Below are 22,066 nucleotides of genomic sequence, written 5' to 3'. Positions count from 1 at the left end.
GGGATTTACGGCATATCCCTCCTCATTCCCAGGATTATGAGCACTTAACCTTTTATTCTTCTTTTTTTATGTGGTGGTACAATGTGTGCAATGTTTTCCAATAAAAAGCTCTTAACCCTCAAGTAAACTGCAGCACGTATTTGAGTTGTGTTACTTGCTGTGTTTTCTGGACATTAATTCAATCTAATAGTAGATGCCGTTCCACGAAGACAGGAATCAAACATCCACGGATGATCAATGAAAAAAGAGCCGTTTCCTGTCCTTAAAGGGCATATACTATGCAAAATCAACATTTTAAAATTTTAAGTGTAATATAATGTTCAGTCCATTCACACATTTCTGAGTATTCCTCTAAAAACCTCCGCGGGTTCTCACGAGTTGATATCACAAAGTGAGAACCACCCTTTTCAGAAATAACAGGCAGGCGCCCAATTTCGGTGCTTAGCTGCTAGCTTCAGTTCTCAGCTAGCGGTGCTCAGCTACTAGCTTCACAAAAAAAAATAATTAAAATTATCTACTAGCTTCATTGCTCAGCAAGCGGTGCTCAGCTGCTAGCTTTGTCACTCAGCTAGCTGTTCTTATCTACTAGCTTCACAAAAAAAAAAAAAAAATCTACTAGTTTCACTGCTCAGCTAGCGGTGCTCACCTGCTAGCTTGCAAATTCATCTCTGCAAAAGATTGGATGTTGTTTGTTTTCATGGGTGAAGCGCAGACCCGATGCCGAGGCCGGCTCTAGGATAACATCATGAAATGGGTGGCACCCACAAGCAGTGAAAGGCGGAGCCTCAGAGGTTAAGGCGTCCTACTTGCAAGTAGGAAGAAAAACTAACAAAAATAACTGATAGGTGTCGCCAAGGCCAGTGTGAACGTAGTTAATACCTTAAGGTCAATGCAAGTATCAAGAAGGGATTAGTTATCTTTATATGTGAGAAACACATTCAAAGATGCAAGACTTGAAATCCTTCTCCATGTATAATCGACTAAAATCTATTAATTATTTTGTCAAAGAGAATATAGTAACTATAAGCAAAAATGGCAAAAATTTCAGAATTTGCCATTAGATTTTGGTTGTTTTTTTAGGAGCAGTTACAGATCAAAATGTACTGAAAATTAGAAACAGATTAGATCATTATTTTTTACAAAAGCGTTGTGCCTCCTCTTTGTTCTTCTTTAAAGTATAAAAAATACATTTATTCCCAATTAACCAGAATGTGGTGTCAAATTCTTTGTAAGAACATGTTTTTTTCTTTCAAAAATGTCTCTTAATTGGCTACAATAAAGGGAAAGTTACGCAACCCGTTTAATTAAAAGTCTCTAGCAGGTCTGTTTGCTCTTCAATAAAGCGATCAGATCAAACGGGAAGAACCGAGATATGAAGGGGCTATTTTAGACTGCTCTGGCTGGGATGGAGAGTTTAAGACCGGGAATAGTTAAGTGATGAGATAAGTATTTAAAAGCTGAGCTGGCGTTGTTTTTTGCTGTCATGTTGCATGTACTGGTGTTTCCATGCCTTCTCTATATCAAGCTATAGAGTGCTGCATTTCCACTGCAGACAGCCTGCTTAGCTTTAACTCTGATGACCTCGCCGCATGTATTACAAGCATCCATTCTTTTCCCCCCCCCATCTCTCTGATGTTTCACCCTCGATCTATTCCTCTTTTACCGCTATTTCTGTTCTTTCCTTTCATTATTTATTTCTTCCCCACAGCTGCCACCACTACACGAGGCCATCAGGCCTCCTGTCAGCTGGGCCAGCGCTGATCTGCCTATCATCTTACTGCCATCCTTGCTGCTGCTATTAATATTACAGATGCCAACACAGGATTTCCTGTAGCTTCGGTGCTAATCCCGTGCTATACCTCTGGAGCTCTTCCTGTGGCAGTCACCGTCCTCTTGTGTATGGGATTTGTTCCACGTGTTCTCGGAGAGACGTTTGCTTTTCGGAGAAGTGCTTTAGTGATTGTCGAAAGGAAATGACAGTCTGGAAAAGAATGAGTTAGGTCTCCTGCAGTGCCTTCAACCCGGTCCAAATGCAGTTCTGATATTGGCTTTTTTAATGTATACTGAGAGGTGCTGTGACTGCTGCATGGCGGATGGAGACTTTGCCTTTTTTGCTCAAAGTCCTCATGACTTTGACTTGCAGCAAAGCTGAGATTAGAGCAGCTTTAAGTATCTGAAAGGATTCCCGATGAGCTCAGCAGATTCCTGTAAAGGACAAAATCTGTGTAACCATCAGAGGCCACTCAAAAGACGCAGCTTGAAAAGTTGCATTATGCGTAGAGTTGGTAAAATGCTGTATTTCTACCCTTTACCAGAAGAAGTTCCATCAACCAGAAATGAAAACTTCAAACTTTAAGCCTTAAGGCTAAAGTGTTGCATTGTTAAAATGCAAATGTTTAGGTTTTACTTCCATAGGTATACTTGAGAAATATAATACGATATGATAAATGACATGATTTCACATATACTATGCTATATTATTGCAGTATAGTGCTATAGTACTACAATATAGTATAGCATAGTGTAGAGGAGTATGCTTCTCTATGCTATGCTATAATGTACAATGGTGTACTATACTGTATTTAAGTTACATTTTACTTATGTTATGCTATATTATACTAATGCTTTACTATATTATAGCTAGACTATACTAGTTTAGCACAATGGAACTTTCGTTCTATAGCATAACAGAGTATAAAATTAGTACAATGCAGTATAGTATAGTGTGCAATACTATTGTATGCTAGTACTTGCTATGCTATGCTAAATTGCTAAAATGTACTATACTAATACTATATTATACTAGTGTTATATTAATGTTATTCTATATTGTGCCAATGCTATACTATTACAATACTTTGCTTTACTATACTAATGCCGTACTTTACTAATACCATAATGTGCTACATTTTACTACAGTACTATGTTGCTATAATATTGCATAGTATAAAAGTAGTACACTAGTAGACAGCATGGCATAGTACACCATACTTTACTATGTTATACAGGTGCTCGCTATGCTATACAATGCTAATGAAGTACTATTCTAATACTATGATATGCTATACTATACAAATTCTATACACTACTAATACTATTTCAAATTACATTATACTATTTTGCTTTGGTGCTATAGTATAGCATAGTATGAAATTGGTACACTAGAGCATAGTATAGTGTAGTATAGTACACCCTACTATTCTGTGCTATACTGGTGCTTGCTATGCTATACTATGATAATGCTATACTATACTAATATTGTAATGTTATACATTATGCTATAGTAAAACATTGCAAAAAATTAGTTCACAGTATAGCATAATACAGCATACTATGCTATTCTGGGGCTTGCTATGCTATACTATTCTATTCGTATTGTAGCTTTCAGGTGATAGCTTGATATATATATATATATATTTTTTTTTTTTGCTTTTTTTTTTTTTTTTAAACCTATGGGCCTTATTTTTCCTAATCTTCTTTCAGGAGATTCTCAGAATCTTCTCCGAAAAGCTGAGGTTGCATAACTTTCATGTTTCAGGATTGAATTACAGCCAGGTAAATGTCTCTCTGCATCATTCAACCTCCCAACTCCACCCTTCCATTCTTTCCTCCTCATGTATTATACACCTCGTATCTGTTGGTCAAAGCTGCAACAACAGGTGTTAGTAAACAAGAGAAGGAAAATAGAATTAAAAGAGGCAGATGAGGAGGTTTGATGATACCAGTGGATCAAAAAGATGACTATTTAGAAATAAAAAAGAATGAGTGCAAAGTGGAGCTACTCTTTCCCCCGTTACCTTGGATATTAGAGAAGGGAAAACACAATCACGTCTGCACCTGAAAGGTGCCTCTGTGCAGCATGTGTCAACTCGCCCCTGTGGACACATGGACCAAACCTCCAGGGGAAATCTTGGAATTCCTTCATAATTACACTTGGAGATGTTCAGTGATACAGTCGTACAAACCTCTCATGTTTGGTAGCGTTTGGTTTTAAAGCTGCTGTGAGCTCATTTTTCTTTTTGCTGCTTTTGTGCATAAAAACTATAACTTTTTCTTACCATGTCACAAAGAATAAAATGAGGTTTTGTGAGGAAAAAAGCAGAGAGCTAAAGCTTTGAAGGCTTTTAACATAGGAGAACAGTGTTGCTGCATAAATCAAAGGTGTCTGTGATCATTTACTATTTTTAAACTGCTTTTCTTTTATATATTTCACACTTTTATCTAGGATGTAGTGAAATGGAAGCCTTCTTTTCTTACTTTTATCTTTTAAGGTTTTAATATTTCAAAATGGGAAGAAAACCTTAGAAAATTTACAAAAGAATCTGTCACTAAAGCACATTAAGGTTAGTTAAATGATGGCTTTGTCAAGAAAAAAATCGTTTCCATCGTGATTTTTTTTTTTTTTTTTTTGCAAATATCTACAAATAAATCTGGGAATATAGTAGGTAAACATTAATTCACTTTCCCCAAACAGTCATCAAGTCATGATTTTTGGGTGATGCTTTTGTTTTTGATATGCAGTAGAGATGCAACAATTCACTTTCCCCATGATTTGAGTTAATAATGTAACTTAGTGTTTGGTTTTAAACCAAGATTTATGGAATCCCTAGAATATAGAAGATTAAAAAAGTACTTTTTTCAAACAAATGCTTATCAAAATGACAGGAAAGCTGCACAACTTTGTGTTTTGATTTCAGCATCAATAAAAAAAACACCAACATAACGTCATGTTTGTGCTTTAAACAGATCTTATTGCTGCTGTGCTCCACTGCCACTGTTTGGCGTTGGAGATCTGATTATTTTCTGAAACAGTTGGTCAGACGAATGTTTGGACTGCCAGCGTTGTGCGCTCTTGTCCTTCCTTCACCCTGCAGTCGCAGCTCACAGCCTGAATGAACTCCTCTCAGGCTCATTTACCATTCATTGTTTTCCCTCCGCTGATGCTTGCCCTCGTCTAAACTCGGTTTTCTTTCTTCTCTACCCTCATAAAATCTTTCATCTGAGAATCAGGAACCAGAGATTTTGATGCTGCTCCAACCTGGCCTTCAGTTTAGTTATTGGGCAGTTTTGCTGGAGTCACGACACACATACTTCCTTTTTTTTTTTTTTTTCTTTAGCTTTATACCTCCCTTATCTGAAACTGCTGTCAGAGCCAATGCTGGGATTTTATGAGGCATGAGCCAGCAGGGTAAGCATGTCCTTACTTGGCCAAAGCTGGTCTTAGAACCCTCACCTGGCCGTAGACCTGCACTGACCCCTTGTGTTAAACAGGGGGCATTACAAGACTGTGCAGGTGATGACACAGGTCAGTTCAACTTTGACAAAAACGAGTAGTCTGTTGGTTTTTAAGGTGGTAAAGGTGTATGTAAATGTGGAATTTTTAACTTTTTTGTGTTATTTTTTTAAATTTAACATTTTTTTTCTAAAATAAAAAATGCCAATGTTGCAGCACAATAAAAACTAAAAGTCTAGTGTTCATTTCCCAATTCTACTTTAGTTTGCTAATAGAATAATATTTTTTTTTTCTAAAGAAAAATAAAATGGTCATTTCCTGTCTCTTCCTTCCACCAACAAATCAGTCTGCTTCTTTTTTTTTTCTTTTTTTTAATCTTCACTTCCCATTTCGGCCTCTTTTTGCGTGCATGTGTCAGATTGTATCACTCTGTGGTATTGCATACATTGGGGGTGGTTAGCTAACTGATACAGAAACTATACTTGCAAGCCAGTGGAGTGACTCCGTCACCGGTGACTGTGGCGGTGACATGGAAATATCTGGACTCAGACATGTGGAGGTTTATATTTCGCACCAAAACTCGCGCAGCGGAGGCAAGTGGCCACTTTCTCCTCGTGATCTGTACTTGATGTGAATGTGTGTGTGGGTGGGAGGTGCTTGGGTGAAGGCTTTGCAGAGAAGCAGGGGCTTGCCCGTCACTTTGTGCAGTTGTGTTGAGATATTTTGGGAGAGGGGTTTTTTTCTGTATGTGAAGAGCTTTTTTAAGCTTTTGAATAATTTTAGCCTTATTCAGTTGCATGTTTAAAGACTGAAGGAAAGTTTGGACCCAAACTGTTCATCAAACCACCTTTTATGCAGGTTTTTATCATTTCTTGAAGAACATGGCTGCTATATTTTTCTAGAACAGCCTCACACTATAAAGGAACCTCAAGTATAAGTCAATATTTTAGTGCGAAATCTCCATTGTAGTGCTGGGGAACGTTTGCACGTTGGTTATGAAACAGGAAGGAAATCAGGTCTACTCAGAAAAGAAGAAAAAAACGGGGAAGTGAAATTTTTAGAAAAGACGAGTTTCCTGTTGCCCCATGTGGTAACCCATCCCTACCTTTTCCCTCTCTTGATCCCCCCTGTGTGTGTTTGTGTGCAAGTATATTTGTCGACAGAACATCTGTGGAAGGGGAGACCTCATTTATATCTGTCATTTTTATGTCTCTACCTAAATACCTCTTATAGAATGAGTCTCGTATCACCTGGATTGAGCAGGAGTTTGCCAATTTTAAGCATAAGGTAAGCTCGTAACTCTTCCCGATCCTGTCTTGCTATCTGCCTGTTATTCAGATGTTATTTTTTTTCCCTGCTGTGGATTTCATGCCCCACTCAGCAATATTACCCCTGCAGTTTTTGAACTGCAATGCATCTCTAGCAGCTCTTTGGTCAATAGAGAAGTTATTCTTCATGATGGCTCATGAGGGTTTCATTAGTGCTGAGCAATAAAGGGGAAGGTTTTATTTGGGCAGGTAGGGTCTTCTTTTGAAACGTTGAGGGAAGCAGGAATGAAATGTGGGAGCATAGATCGTGTAGTGAGTCATCTGAATCGTCACGCTGACTCTCTGAGAGGACACATCACCCTCTCTCTGCACATTTTCATGAACAAAAAGTTCTTATAATCAATCTTTTTCTAAACTTCACTCCGTCCCTCTTTATGCTTTCTCGCTCTGGAGGATGAAGATGCAGATTCTTGTTGAGGCCGGGCGCAGGACGGTGAGAATTAGAGTAGGCGCTTCCTTCCTGTTCGCTGTACTTCCACCTTACTGCAGCAGTAGTCGGCGTTCAAGCTCAGGTCTGATCAGACTCCTACAGAATGACAGACGGAGAGGAGATGGAAGGAAAAAAGGCCTCACCAGCTTGACTGAAATGCTGGAGGAAACGGATAGAAAATAAAAAAAAAAAAAGTCTGAAAGTTTCTCCACATCTACCAGCAGAGCAAACTTTTCTAACATGAGCGCACGGAAGAGTCTAACGAGTGCTGGGATCAGGTGAAGTCCGAGATGATTTATGCGAGCTGGCGCTGCCTCTGCCTCTTTGTGGATGACCATAAAGGCGTTTGGGAAAGGTGGAGATGGAGAAGGACAAGAGAAAGATCCGCATGCTCTTCTTCTACCTGTTCGGGAAGAACAAGCCGTTGACAGGCCGGCCCGTTAAACATAAGAGCTGCAGATCGAACGCGGCAGCAGGCAGCTCTGATACCGCTGTTGCCCCTGAACCGAGGAACCTGTGGACGGTAAAAAAACGCCTGTCAATTTTATTTTTTTCTTTTTACGATTTACTGATTTATTTGACAGCATTGCGTAAAATTTAAGTGAACCCAAAGCGTTTTTGTTTTTCTTCTTTATCCTGTCTTTATCACTGGTTAATCAGAAACAAAGTGCAACTGAAATCCTGTTTTCAACCAGCTCGGGTTTCCTGTTGTCAAATACTGTCACATGCTGTAGTGGTCTGTGGCTTGATTTGTTTAAACTCCTGTGAAAACAAAGATCAGTCCATGTACTTTCTGTTAGAAAAATTAATTTTATGCATATCAAACCACTATTTAACCCTTTAATGTTCTTTAATTGACTGTAACTTTTCAACCGTTAACATGATCAGCATAAATCCAGTAGATTCTCTCCTTCAGAATCTATCATTGATCGTGTAAACGGTTAAAAGTTACAATATGTTAAAGATTTTATGTTTAGGCTTCACTGACGACGCTCCAGGTGTTAAAGGGTTAATCCCTATATTTTCAATTTTAATGTGTATAAATTGGAAAATACCTTAGAATTTGAATTTTTAATTTTTTTTCAGTTTTAACATTTTTTGTAGCATTTTTCCCATGATGGGGGACATATAGAAAGAAAATTCAGCTTAAAATTGTATTTCTGAGTATTTCTTAATTCAAATTATCAGAAAAATCAGTTGGAAAAACCTTGTAGGTTTGATGCCTGAAGCTAGAGGTGGGAATGTTTGATTCATGTCACGATTTAATTATGATTCAGGAGGCAACTATTTAATTAAACATTTATCAATACATCTCAGATCTGCTCTTTTTTTTTTTTTTAAGAATGTTTCTCTTTACTACAAGACACTAGACCAGGGGTCTGCAACCTTTGCCAGGAAAAGAGCCATTTGAACCCGTTTGGTACAGATTAAAACCTAATAGGAGCTGCAAAGCCTTTTTTTCATTTTATTTATTTATTTATTTATTTTGAATATTTGATACTACTTTGCATTATTATATTGTTGTTTATTATAATAAATATAAATTATATTTAGTATTGGGTGTGAATAAATACATAAATATTAAGATAAATGGGAATTTTCTCAAAGTTGTTTTTTACTTTTGACAGAAGCTCATATGACTTTCTTTCAAAATAAAAGACTTCCTGTCCCAAACAGGAACACAAGACAAAAAGGAAATTTTCTCTTGTTATGCTTTAGGATTACTTTGAGTCTTTATCCTTTTTTCTACTTATTACTGCTGTTAACTGGAGCATAAACATGAAACATGATTGGTTAATAATCCAGTAGAAACAGTGTATGAAGAATATACAATCTATTTATTTTAGCCACTCTGAATAGCTACTAATCATTGTTATGAAGCATAAGATTAAATATAATTTAAAGTCTTAAAATTAAAAATATTGTGTTTGATAATCACCACATCAAAAGGGAAAAATGTTCCTTGAACTCCATAATAAATAAGATAATGTTACATTTTATTATTAGACCAGTTTAACGCTCTTCAACTCGCGTCAAACAAAATAAATGATGTCTAGGTAGCCGCTCATCGTGATTTCACAAACTAGTCGTGTTCCCTACATATTTAATTTTGATGTGACTTAAATTACACACCACATGACTGTTATCCAATCAACCCTCGACACTATAAAAGCCAAAATGCTTCCAAACGGTCACTTTAAGCAAAGTCGGGAACGTTGGGATGATGAGATCTGTGAGAAAATCATATTTGTGTGCTCTTCAAAAATGTCAGATTAAAAAAACACTTCACGTTTAGTTCCACTTGTTACTTTTACTTTAAATCAAATGTATTTTTTGAATATTGATTATTTAAAATTCATAAAATGATTCAGAATTGATAATCGATGTTTCTTAAAATTGATTTTTTTTTCTCCCATCACTACCTGAAGTTGCTGCTGCTCCATTCCAATGCGTCCACTTGCAGACAAATAGATCCATGTACGTCTTTGTTGGCATCCGGTTCCAAACTCTACGGCTGGATAGCTCCAATATTGCTCTCCATTTTTGTTGCACCACTAATGGGGTTGTGAGGGGCTGTAAGCTAGCAGAAGTTCAAACAAAAGGATGATGGGAATGGAGGGCAGGCTTACTTTGCGCCCCGTCCACATCTCAGAGGCGAATTTCTGAGGAACTCCTTCTTCTGCAGAAACTATGTCCTAGAAAATTATAGGTTTTAAATAAGAAATCTATTTAAAAATAGATGAAAAGATGATCAATCGGACTTAAAGACCATCAAAGGTGCTTTTTTTGGGTTCCCTTCAGAATTCTATTGATGTCCACTAATACCTATCTAAAAATGCTTCATATTGAACATAGTCATGGTTTGCGTCATGTTTCGTGCAGGTGGCAAACGTCTAAGAATAAACTGGAAATTCTGGTGTCCTAATTTTGAAGTTAGTTATCAAGAATGTCCCCCCAAAAATGTAAAAACAGAAAATGTGCTGGTTTTACCGCTATGTCACTTAAAATGTTGCCTGCTGGGTAAATACGGCTGTATTTGTGTTTGTGGTTCAAGCCCTTAATGCCTCGATGAGTTTCGGTGAGATGAGATGTGCGTGAGGCCGACAGCAGGTCACCGAAGAGTGCCTTGGAGCTGTCAGCTGTGCCAAACCAAAACTGCTTTTAAGCCCTAAAGCAAGCAGCAGTGTCCTGTAGCTGTGCGCAGTTAAAGTTCCTTTTACTTTAACTTGCACACACTCCAATTTGCATTTTGCGGGGAAATGCAAAAGCATTTTGATGAGAAGCCACAGGGTCTAATCTGAAATACTTTCTCACACGTCTTTTTTTTTTTTCCTCTCTTTGCTTCCTCTTTCTCAAGAGCTTTTTTTCTGATGCGGCGCTATTTACAGCAGGAGACACTCCCACATACATACATACTCTTCACAACAAATGCACGCCATCGTGCTCACATATTATCGTTCTGTTTTTGTTTCACACTCCTTCGTTTTTCACTCTGCAGGAAGACGGAGACGTCAAAGAGTACAACATCACCAATGTGGTCAAAGAGGGCTCGGAGAAGGCCGACGCCTCCCAGTTTGAGCTGCTCAAGGTTCTGGGACAGGGCTCCTTTGGAAAGGTGATGTCACACTCACATCTTATTCAGAAATGCACTCCTCTCCAGTTGAGCTACAATAATATTCTTTTTTTATTATTATTCTTAGGTGTTCCTTGTGCGAAAGGTGACTCCTCCTGATGCTAACCAGCTCTATGCCATGAAGGTTCTCAAGAAGGCCACACTGAAAGGTACAGAAGCAATGCTTGTATTATTGTAAAATACATTTAAGTGCATGCATGAATCTTCCATCCTTTAAGAATAAACATCATTTCACACACATAAGGGGGTGTGTACATTTCCTGTAAGAGCTTCATAGCATGATGACACAGACCACCACAGCTTTCAGTGGGTTTCTTTGACACCTTTGTAAAGTTCTGAGCCTCAACAACTAAAGTTTCACCTGTTGCTGCTTTGTTTTTATGTGTTTCAATCTGCAGTAAATGTTGCTTTTTTTAATTTAGAGATGGGTTAGACTTCAAACTAGTGTTTCCTCGTTTATCGTGGAGATACGTTTTAAAAATAACTTGCCAAATATAGATGTTTTCAGGCTGTAAAACCCCTCAATACACTTATTTTTTTAACATTTTTCTAAGACAGACATGAACATTTTTACAGTTTTTTCTCTTGTTTAAACTCTGGAAGTTAATAGAAAAATAATTATAGAATGAAAACAAAGATTTCTTGTAACTCTCTTGTAAGACAATTGTCTCCAACCAATCAGGATGCAAAACACAGTATACTGAAAATTAAAAAAACATGCAAAATTGCAATAAAAAAAGGACACCTCCTAAGGTGAACCAAGATGTCGCGAGGGACCAATTTATCCGACCATAACTTTAAAAAATAAAAACTTTAGTAAAAGTTGGTATATCCCTAACACAAATAAATGGTAAAAGTTTCTCATTTGGTAACACAGAACTCCTCTTTTTTCTATTAGTGAGAGATCGGGTCAGAACCAAGATGGAGAGAGACATCCTGGCAGATGTCAACCACCCGTTTGTCGTCAAGCTCCACTACGGTGAGTCAGTTTGAAGCTGATCCATTCCTCTATAGCAGTGGTCCCCAACATTTGACACCTCATGGACCGGTTTGAATTAGACAATATTATCACAAACCGGTCACGAAGGGGCCAAAGTTGGGATTTCTAAACTTCCTGTTTCTGAAAATGTATTTTTAAAATAAAATGCTACAACAAGAAATTTAGTTTAAAAAAAGTCTAAAAAATATCAGTAGATGTTTTATTTATAGAGATGATGAAGATTCATGGAAACAAGGTTGTTTATCATTTCTGATTTGAAAAAGAAATCTATAAATAAAACATTACATGATTTTCTTTTTCTATTTTAATACTCAATCCAGGCTCCGATTATCTTTCAGAGCAAAAATATTGATCATATTTTGTCTTTACATAAATTGGGTATTTTTTTCAACACAAAGGAACATTTTATGAGCTAAAGTTTCTGAACGGATGTCTACGTAATTCAGCTTTGCTGTAGGAAAATTCTCAAATTTACAAGTTTCCACAAATGAGCAACTTTATTTGATTGAATCTTCATTATCTGTAAAATTTTTTGTGGCTGGTTTGAGCTTTGTAACGAAGATTTTTCCTTAAACATCAAAATGGACGCTAACAACCGGATGCTAGCTTCAGCTACGCCTGACTTTTGAGGTGTGATGGATAAAAATAACAAGAATAAATTGACTCAACCATGCTAAAACTGGCATTTTCTAACTATAATATAAACAAATCCATTGTGTCTCTAACTTTATTACCTGCGTGAGAGAATACAAGAATCTGTCACTGCGTTTTAGCCATAGCAGCTTCTGCTACTTGAAAACAACTGTCTCAAAAATTCCATATGTTGAGGAAGACTCCTGGTTTTGTCTGTAAACAGCAGCTTTATTGTTCTCTGAAGTTGAAGGTTCTTATTTGGTTTCCTTACTGCCTCTTTTCTCCCCAAAGAAACTGTCTGAATACGTTTTATTGATTAGTTTTTGTCGTTAGCTTTGGGTTACAACTTAGCCATGAAGCTAGCCGCTTTAAGTGATGCGACCAAGATGGATGAACAGAGTTCAACAGTTTTCCCAAAATAAAACTTAAAGTATTTTTTTTTTTTTTTGTAAAACTTGAGGATGAATTCGGCTAAAGATTACAATCTATTTTGCATTTCCAGCATTCCAGACTGAAGGGAAGCTGTATCTGATCCTGGACTTTCTCAGAGGGGGAGATCTTTTCACCAGACTTTCTAAAGAGGTGAGTCATTCTGTGCTGGGCTGACCACAGCTTCTGTCATTTTTAAGGGTCTAAGTTCTCTTTTTTTTGACTCACAGGTGATGTTCACCGAGGAGGATGTGAAGTTTTATCTAGCAGAGCTGGCGTTGGGACTGGACCACCTTCACAGCCTTGGCATCATTTACAGAGACCTCAAACCGGAAAAGTGAGCTAATAGTTCAAAATCTAATATCTGACCAACATGATGACATTTACTTTATTGACGTATGCTCATGCTGACCTGCTGACTATATGAAACGGATTTGGAATGGGGGAAAAAAATGTGGTTAGAACAAATTCACCAAACAGATCAGATGATTGAAATGTTGACTGCTGCAGTATTCACCTTTTTTCTGTTCTTTAATGGAGAGGGATGCTTAAAACCCCACTCCCATCATATTTTGTTCTAATGTAAAAGTGTTCCCAGTGGTCTTTTAATTATAATTATGCAATTTTTAGCCAAAACTTAAAAAAACTAGAGGTTTTGAGAAAAAGCTGAAATTTTACAGCGATCGGACGATTTTTCTCCAAAAGTTTACATTGTTCAGTGACCACCCTACCACATTTCAAGTTCCCACGGTGGCAGTCCAGTGACAAGGGGGGATGATGTCATTACAAAATCAGGCGACAGCTGGGCAGACAGGCCGGATCACCGGCAGCTCTCTGAATAATCAGCAGCTAGAACCCAAAGTCTTCTTTAAAATGTCTCTGGATGTCGGCTGTCTATATCATATACTATATAAAAAAAAGCAGGCTTCTAATGGCCGCCATCTACATGCATGTTAATGCCAACAATTTAAAAATAAAAAGATTCTTCTGATGCCTCCTCATAAGGCCTGTAGCCTAACAAATACAATCTTTTTCAAACATATTTTTTTCCATCTGCTCCTGATTCATAACAATTTGAATTAAAAACACTCCAATGCAATTTTAATCTTAATTTTCTTTATATATGTTTCATTGAAGTTGGTCTTTAAATGCCTCAAACTGCTACAGTTTGGCTAATTTACACTAGAGCTGTAGCTATAGATGTATGAGCTAAAGTTAGGTAAAATCGGTGCATTAGCTAAACGTCTACTACATAAATTTAGAGCTTTTTCTCATCGAGTTATGGCACTTTTTTTTTTTTTTTTAGTACTGAAAGCTTTTAACCTTTTATATTGATTCAAGCTTTGTGGTTCTGGGTCTCTATAAAACCCGATTGCTCTTCCTATCAAACAATGCAAAGCAAACACTTTTTATGATACATCGCTGCTCATATTTCTTCCTCCCCGACTGCATTTCCTCTTTTCTTCTGACACAGATACGAGAAACAGCTCCAGTCATTTATTTGTGCTTGGTTTTGACTTTAAGTATCTTCGTTTGCAGCATTCTCTTGGATGAAGAGGGACACATCAAGCTCACAGGTGAGTGCCTCTGCAGCACCGATCCTCCAGAGATCACACGCCCCCTCTCCTTGGCTTCACTGACATTCACACTCTTATCTTAACAGCAGATATCTGCATTCGAGTCTATATGTTAATTATGGCTTATCAGGGGTAGAAGGTTCAGATGACACCACACAGTTTGGATAAAAATGAAACTCGAGATCATCAGATTTCTTGCAGTCGTTCCAGTTTTTTATTTATTTATATATTTTTTTGACACTTATAGTTTTTGTTGCTATTTCCAGATTTTGGTTTGTGTAAAGAGGCGATTGACCATGAGAAGAAAGCCTACTCCTTCTGTGGTACTGTGGAGTACATGGCTCCTGAGGTCGTGAACCGGCAGGGACACACCCACAGCGCCGACTGGTGGTCATTTGGAGTACTGATGGTAGGGAGCAAAACAATTGTTTTTTTGGGGGGGGTTTGTTTCAGTTATCCTGATTGCATGTTTTTTCCTAGTTTGAGATGCTGACAGGAGCGCTGCCGTTTCAAGGGAAGGACCGCAAGGAAACCATGAACCTGATTCTGAAGTGAGCTCCTTCTGGTTGTGTTCGCAGCATACAAAAGGCTTTTGTCACAAACTGCAGGCATTCAGGTGCAGCCATCAAAGCTGAGCGTTGTGCGTCTCTCCCTGCAGGGCAGCCCCAGTTCCTGAGTGTGGAGGCCCAGTCTCTGCTCAGAGCTCTTTTCAAGAGGAATCCCTCCAACAGACTGGGTTAGTTTCATCTCTGTGATTTTTACAGGAAATGATGAAAAATCTCCTTTTTTATACAGTTTGATGCTTTTAAATGTTGTAGGATCTGGAGCTGATGGAGCAGAGGAGATCAAGCGACACGGATTCTTCGCTACTATAGACTGGAATGTAAGTGTCTGACTCTAGAAAACATTTGCATAAAATATAGATATTTTGTTTTTTAAAATATGCATTTTTTTGTATTCCAATTCAGAAACTCTTTAGAAAAGAAGTCAAACCTCCATTCAGACCAGCCGTTGCCCGTCCGGATGACACCTTCTACTTTGATTCTGAATTCACTTCCCGCACACCAAAAGGTGAATAAGAGATTGACTGGAGCCTCGCTGACAGCTGCTGGTTAAAATGATGGAACCCGTCGACTGCTAAATGTATTTTGGTTCCTATTGTTCAGACTCTCCTGGTGTGCCGCCAAGTGCCGGAGCTCATCAGCTCTTCAGGGGCTTCAGCTTTGTTGCATCAACCATGTTGGAGGAGGACGGTTCGGTGGAGCCGCCACAGCCTCCACCACACCCCGTGGTCAAGGTGAGAGTTTAGTCAGACATGTTTTTTGTTTTTTTACAGCCTAAAGCTGTGAAGCCAACAATAACTCCAAGAGGAAAACAAACTAGTAGAATTAGAAAAACAAGTTTGATTTTAGTGTTATAAAATGAAATAATTCAATTGTTTTGAATCTTTATCAGGCAATAAAGTGACCAAAGTTATTGGTGAAAGGCAGCTAAAAGAAGTGTCCAACTGTGTGCACAATTAAAACATTAAATACAAAAAAAAAAAAAAATTCATTGATTAATTATGGGGGGAAAAAAGAGTAGCAGTTGAGAACATTACAATTTTTTGCATAAATCTGCATCATATGTCAAATTTTCTGTTTCAGTTGTTACAACAGAGTTGAGCCTCAGTAAACCAAGTACCAATGGTTGTCATGGCAGCCACAGAATACTTCCTGACTGAAAAAGATGGCAAAAACGTAAAGCTGTGATTATCTTCTGGTCAAAGATTTACTTGTTTCTACAGAGGTAGTTTGCATACATTTTGCAAGTCTTATTTATTTGAAATACAAAATAATAGTTACAAAAAATATATATTTACATTTTTTTTTAAATATTAAGCATAAAAATTGAAAAAAGTCATTTTTAAAAATGGCCTCAGAGCCTAACTTCATTTTTTCTGACTTGGGACAAACTTCTATGTGCACTAAATTTCTGTGCACATCTTTGATGAAATAGTTATGTAAAATGAGTAAAATGTGTGATGAGATTCAACCACAGCTTCTTCAATTACTTAAAAAAAAACAAAAGTATAAAAAACAAATTAAAGATAGCTTCCAAAAGAAAATGGACACAAATAATGATATCAAATCAAGAAAGAAATCCATAATCTCTTAAAATAACCAAAACTTCATGAAAGTGCCCCATTTTAACCCTTTAACATTTAAGGCATCGCACAAAATCTTACTGTAACTCATCAGAATCTACTGGAACGTCAGTGATCGTGCTAACAATTCATTAATAAAGTTAATTTAAAGAAAGGGTTAAGTGTTAAATGATAAAACAACAGCAAAAGGAGGGACAGGAGCAACACATTTGTGTAGTGAATACGTTGTGCAGACTCCAGCACAGGGGGAGGAGTGTAAGTGCATGGCTTCAGATCCCGTTTTCGGGCCTGACAGGAGCTGTAATTAACTCCGTGTGACAGATTCAGAGTGACAGTTTAACACAGAGAGGGCGACTGAACAAACGCAGTCGTCTCTTTCCATGAAATCCATCAACAGCCCCCCAGCTTTGTCATCTGCTGTCAGTTTGTCACACCTCCGCCTCACTTTTGATGTCCGCGCTGGTTCTGCAGCAGCTGCACGGGAAGAACTTGCTGTTCAGCGACGGCTACGTCCTCAAGGAGGACATCGGCATGGGCTCCTTCTCCGTCTGTAAGCGCTGCGTCCACAAAGCCACCAACACCGAATACGCCGTCAAGGTATTAAAACATTTTTGGTTTATATAAACTTTATATGTGGAGCTGAATTTTATTATTCATATATATTTGACAGGTGATTGACAAGACCAGCACAGACCCCTCTGAGGAGATTGACATCCTCCTTCGATACGGACAGCATCCAAACATCATCACCCTGAAGGATGTTCGTACAGATTCACCTGTGTTTTGTTTTTTTTTTTCACTTCAGGTATAAGTAATAGATTTACAAAACTGTTTCTGCCTCAGGTGTACGACAACGGGAAGCAGGTGTTCCTGGTGACGGAGCTGATGCGTGGAGGAGAGCTGCTGGACCGCATCCTCAAGCAGAAATTCTTCTCAGAGCGAGAGGCCAGCGCCGTGCTCCACACCATCACCAAGACGGTGGAGTACCTGCACTCCCAGGGGGTGAGGGCGACCGACTGACGCCTCTCGTGATCAGCTTCACAGCTCCTTTTTAATTACTAGATTCAGCTGCCGTCAGCCTGGCAGAAGCTCATTTTAGTGCTGCAGTTGACTCAAATTAGTGCGGAAATATTTCTTCTGTCATTTTAAAAAACTCACCAAACTAAGCTATATTGATAGAAACAAAAACAGGATAAACATTTATAGAACGAACTAAAACCAAATTTTTAAAGCTTTAAAGCCGTCATTTTTTAATATTACTATGACTAAAATCCATAAGGAAAATTATTCCAGAATAAATCAACTTAAGCTTTCAATAACTTTCAATATTTTACTCTGTAAAATATATATTTAGTCAAAATGATAACATGTAAAAATAAACTAAACGTTAAAAAATATATATATATATATATTTTTTTTTTTTACTTTTATATCATTTTATATGAAAAATTATACTTATAAATAACATAACATTTTTTGAATTTTGTAATCCTTTCCTCAATCTTCACTCCTGTCCTGCACCTCTCTGTTTTCCAGGTGGTCCACAGAGACCTGAAGCCCAGTAACATTCTCTACGTTGACGAGTCGGGCAATCCCGAGTCCATCAGGATCTGTGACTTCGGCTTCGCTAAGCAGCTGCGTGCCAACAACGGCCTGCTCATGACCCCGTGCTACACGGCTAACTTTGTGGCTCCTGAGGTGAACCTGCATCTCCTGACTCAACCCAAAAGTCTGGATTTATGAGTTAATAATCTTGGTAAAAATGTGGTATTTTTGCCTCCCAGGTGCTGAAGCGTCAGGGTTATGATGAAGGATGTGACATCTGGAGTCTGGGAGTTTTACTGTACACCATGCTGGCTGGGTGAGGAGATACTACACATTATCACAGCTTTTTTTGTGTGTGCATCATTTGTTTTGACAATTTTTTGTCTATTTATTCACCAGTTTTACTCCGTTTGCTAACGGACCTGAAGATACCCCAAATGAGATTCTGAACAGAATAGGAAACGGTCACTTTAGTCTGAATGGAGGAAATTGGGACACGGTGTCTGACGCAGCCAAGGTACATCCATCCTCCACATCGGTTTAAGACTTTTACTCCGTTTATCTTTCTTTTTCTATAATGGATTTACTTTTGCTGCTTTTAGGACCTCGTCTCCAAGATGCTTCATGTGGACCCCCTTCAGAGACTGACGGCTAAGCAGGTCCTCAAACACCCCTGGATCGTCCAGAGAGAAAAACTACCCAACAGCCAACTTCCACATCAGGACCCTAAACTGGTCAAGGTAACAAAACCGACTGAGTTAGTTACAAAAAAGTCTAATTTGATGATGATTAAAGTGCAAATAAAAACATGTCTATTCTCACAATTCAGTCCCCATAAGTATTATTTACTTTTTGTTTAGATTAATTATTTAATCTCATTTGTATTATTTTATTGAGAGAAAACAAAACACCCCTATGTCCTAAGTAAATGTAAAAAATATATTATATTATATTATAAGTTAGTGTTTTGTCTTTTATTTTAATATATTATATATTTGTATTATTTATTTTAATGTAGTTTTTATTTTATTTTAACACATTGTATTATATCACATTTTATTGTGTTGTATTTTATTTTCATATATTTTGTTGTTTTATTTTATTGTATAGTTTTTCATCATTTTATTTTATTTATTATTTTATTTCATTTATTATACTATTATATATTTTATTATATTTTTATTATAATTTTAACTTATTTTATTATTTTTTACTTTATTTTTTATATTATATTGACTTTTATTTTATAATATATTTTTATTCATTTTATTTTTTTTTACAAATTTTTTTAATTTAATTTGACGTATTAATTTTTTTTATTTTACATAATGTTTGTTTTTTAATAAATTCCATTATATTTCACTTTGAAATTATATACATATACTTTATTATATTTTTTAAATCTTTTTTATTTTCTTTGATCTATTTTAAAAACGTTCCCAGTGTAATTGTGAATATTATGTTTTTAGCAAATTTTTATTTTTTTTTAAGTAGTTTTCTAGAACATAGTATCTGCAGAGCGGTATTAGAAATTTGCCTCTGAGTTGTGGGCTACACTGTTAGCTTGGAGCAACCCCGCCCCCCTTTCCCTCACCATTGCAGAGAGACCTGCCTAGTGTATTTCAACTAAGCTCTTTTGTCAAATGTCGTTTTTTTGTTTACATTGACATGATTTGACTAATTAAAAAAAAACTCAAAAATACAGATTTAAGCTTATTCTGTTACTATATGTCCTCCATTATCAGAAAAATGCCACAAGAAAATGTTAAAAACATGATTTTCCTCAGTGTGGACTTTTAAAGTCAACTTCCTTTACAAAAAAAAAACATCTGACTGACTCCGCCCCCTAAAATCAGCTGCTCTTAGAAGACGTGGTTAGAAACGCTGTTCTTGCTCTGCATCTATTTTTTGCATTTCTAAAAATGATGCATCATTTCCTTCCCATGAACCCATGCTGCCATTTTACTTAATATTACTTTGTTCCCCGTTCTCTTGCAGGGTGCAATGGCGGCCACCTACTCCGCCCTGAAGAACTCGCAGCCCACCCCCGAGCTGAAGCCCATCGAGAGCTCCTTCCTCGCTCAGAGGCGCGTGAAGAAGCTTCCCTCCACGTCTCTGTAGAGACTCCGAACCGCCTTTCACCTCACTGGAGTCGAGCCACACCTTACTGCTCCAAAAACCACCCAGTCAGCTTTGCTTTGGGGAGTCCACCCGCCAAAAAATCAAGCCAAGGAACACTGACCTGTGATCCTGCCCCCCTACCCATCACGTGGCATCCGTTCTCCCGCTCTCGCCATCATCCTCCTCGCTGCTGACCGCCAGTAACAAAGGATGGATTGGGAGCGAAAGGGAACAAGAAAAAAAGAAGGGGTGTAGGGTTTTTTTTGGCAGATGTAGTGAAGTGTTGGTTGTGATTGTGCGTGTGAGTGTGCGTGCATGACCTGCCACACAGTGGGTGGAGCCATGTTTTCGATGGTGGCCATTTCTCCTGATCACTGCTGTAATTGGTTCTCGCTGCACGCCTGTCTGTCTGCCTGTTTTGTTGTCCTTCGTTTTTGTTTTTTTTCGTAGCGTCCATGAGCTTTAAACGACTGGTCGTGCTGCCAAATCAGCCTGTGCGGGCAGCAGCGGACCACCCCTCTGTCAAACTGCTGTTAAATGTTTGTTGAATAGCATTGTTAATATGAATATTGTTTGTTTTTTTTCGCCATAAATGCCTCTTTGGCTTTGGTACAACCAGAAAAAAAGTGGCTTCTGGGAAATGTCAAATGCTAATGTTTGGTTATTGTTGATTTCCAGGGTGTGCGTGTGTGTGTGTGTGTGTGTGTGTGTGTGTGTGTGTGTCTCGCGGGATGCTGCAGAGTCATGTGCATGATCTGGTGACGTGATGACGTAATGTGGCTTCCTCTTTCGCTGCTCTCCCTTCTTTCTCTGCTTGGTCGATCTGCTGGAAAACAGTTGAGACATCTATTATTTTTATTACTACCAAAATAGTAAAATAGGTGGCTTTCTGTGAAAGAAGACCTGCCCAAGGAACTATGTGGCATGTTGGGACTTGCTATCTACTCTTTTTTCCCCTCCTCTGTGTTTCTCTATGCATATTGCAAGATGTTTTTTTTTTTGTTTTTTTTTTTTTTTTGGCTGCTTTTGTTGTTTTCTTTCTTTTTTGTCCAAATAGTGGAAGACACGCTGTGTTCTTTTGTTTTAGAAATTAAAAAAAGGCTGTTTAGTGAAACTGAGCACTCAAATGTCCAATCGTTCTATTCAATCAGTGGTAACAAACAGACCTGCACTCATTCTTGAGTGTTCCGTTTCCCTTTCATACAATTATTAAGTAACTTGTTAACACTCCAACTTTCAATTTGAAGTCTTCTTAGTGGGAGCAAATGTTTTCTCCGTAAATGAAACCCACTTTCAGCTCAGCATCGATGCCCATCAGTGAATTTCAGCCGAACTGCCCGTTTCTGAAGGGAAAGGCCTGAGAGGCCGAATTCAGCAGCTGTCTTACCTCAAAAGGGATCAAATTATGTTTCAGCTCTTTGTTTGATGGCAAACCTTTTCCTTCTTTGACTAATGGTGTTATGTTAAGATGTTATTGTATGATGAAGATGAAGATTTTTATATCTTACAATATTAAAAATTGAGTTGCTATGACACAACCTCTTGTCTTTTTTTCATTTTTTTAATTAGAGTGATATATAAAGTAAATCAGTATTTTTTACGGCACATAGTATAATTGTACAACCTTAATTTTCTAAAATTTTGACTTTTAAAATAATTGTATAATTGTTTATTCTTTTAAAATGTTGTATTTTTTTGCTTGTAATTTTGAGACTTTATTCTTGTCATTTTTAATTTAATTTTACAACTTTATTTTAAAAAAATTTTAGAACTTTTTCTATAGTTTTAAACTTTTTGTTCTCATAATTTTTCGCCTTTATTCTTGTAAATTGTTTAACTTTTTTGCTGTAATTCTTTGACTTATCTCTAAAATTTTGATTTTTTTTTTCTTATAATTTTACAACTTAATTCTTGTTAAATCTAAACTTTTTTTCTTATAATTTTGCATTTTGATTGGTGGCTAAAACTGACCACGTTTCCCTTGTTTGTA

The 22,066-nt window shown here is 37.4% G+C and overlaps 1 protein-coding gene across 1 annotated transcript; it reads left to right on the top strand.

The window, feature by feature from the left end:
* The first annotated feature begins 6,613 nt into the window (after nt 1–6,613).
* On the top strand, nt 6,614–21,614 carry rps6ka1 (ribosomal protein S6 kinase a, polypeptide 1). The gene is given in 21 exon segments (XM_024272260.2): nt 6,614–7,514; nt 10,491–10,607; nt 10,693–10,774; nt 11,524–11,604; nt 12,761–12,840; nt 12,918–13,024; nt 14,227–14,264; nt 14,531–14,673; nt 14,745–14,829; nt 14,923–15,000; nt 15,083–15,147; nt 15,233–15,335; nt 15,431–15,561; nt 16,882–17,007; nt 17,081–17,170; nt 17,254–17,412; nt 17,947–18,108; nt 18,195–18,271; nt 18,355–18,472; nt 18,558–18,695; nt 19,954–21,614. Coding segments are annotated over 21 exon segments (2,265 nt in total). The 5' UTR covers nt 6,614–7,352; the 3' UTR covers nt 20,077–21,614.
* The last annotated feature ends 452 nt before the right edge of the window (nt 21,615–22,066 follow it).

The sequence above is a fragment of the Oryzias melastigma genome, linkage group LG22 (assembly GCF_002922805.2).
Source record: "Oryzias melastigma strain HK-1 linkage group LG22, ASM292280v2, whole genome shotgun sequence".
Classification (NCBI taxonomy): domain Eukaryota; kingdom Metazoa; phylum Chordata; class Actinopteri; order Beloniformes; family Adrianichthyidae; genus Oryzias; species Oryzias melastigma.
Note: the sequence above shows the minus strand (reverse complement) of the source record. Positions and strands in the feature narration are given on the sequence as shown.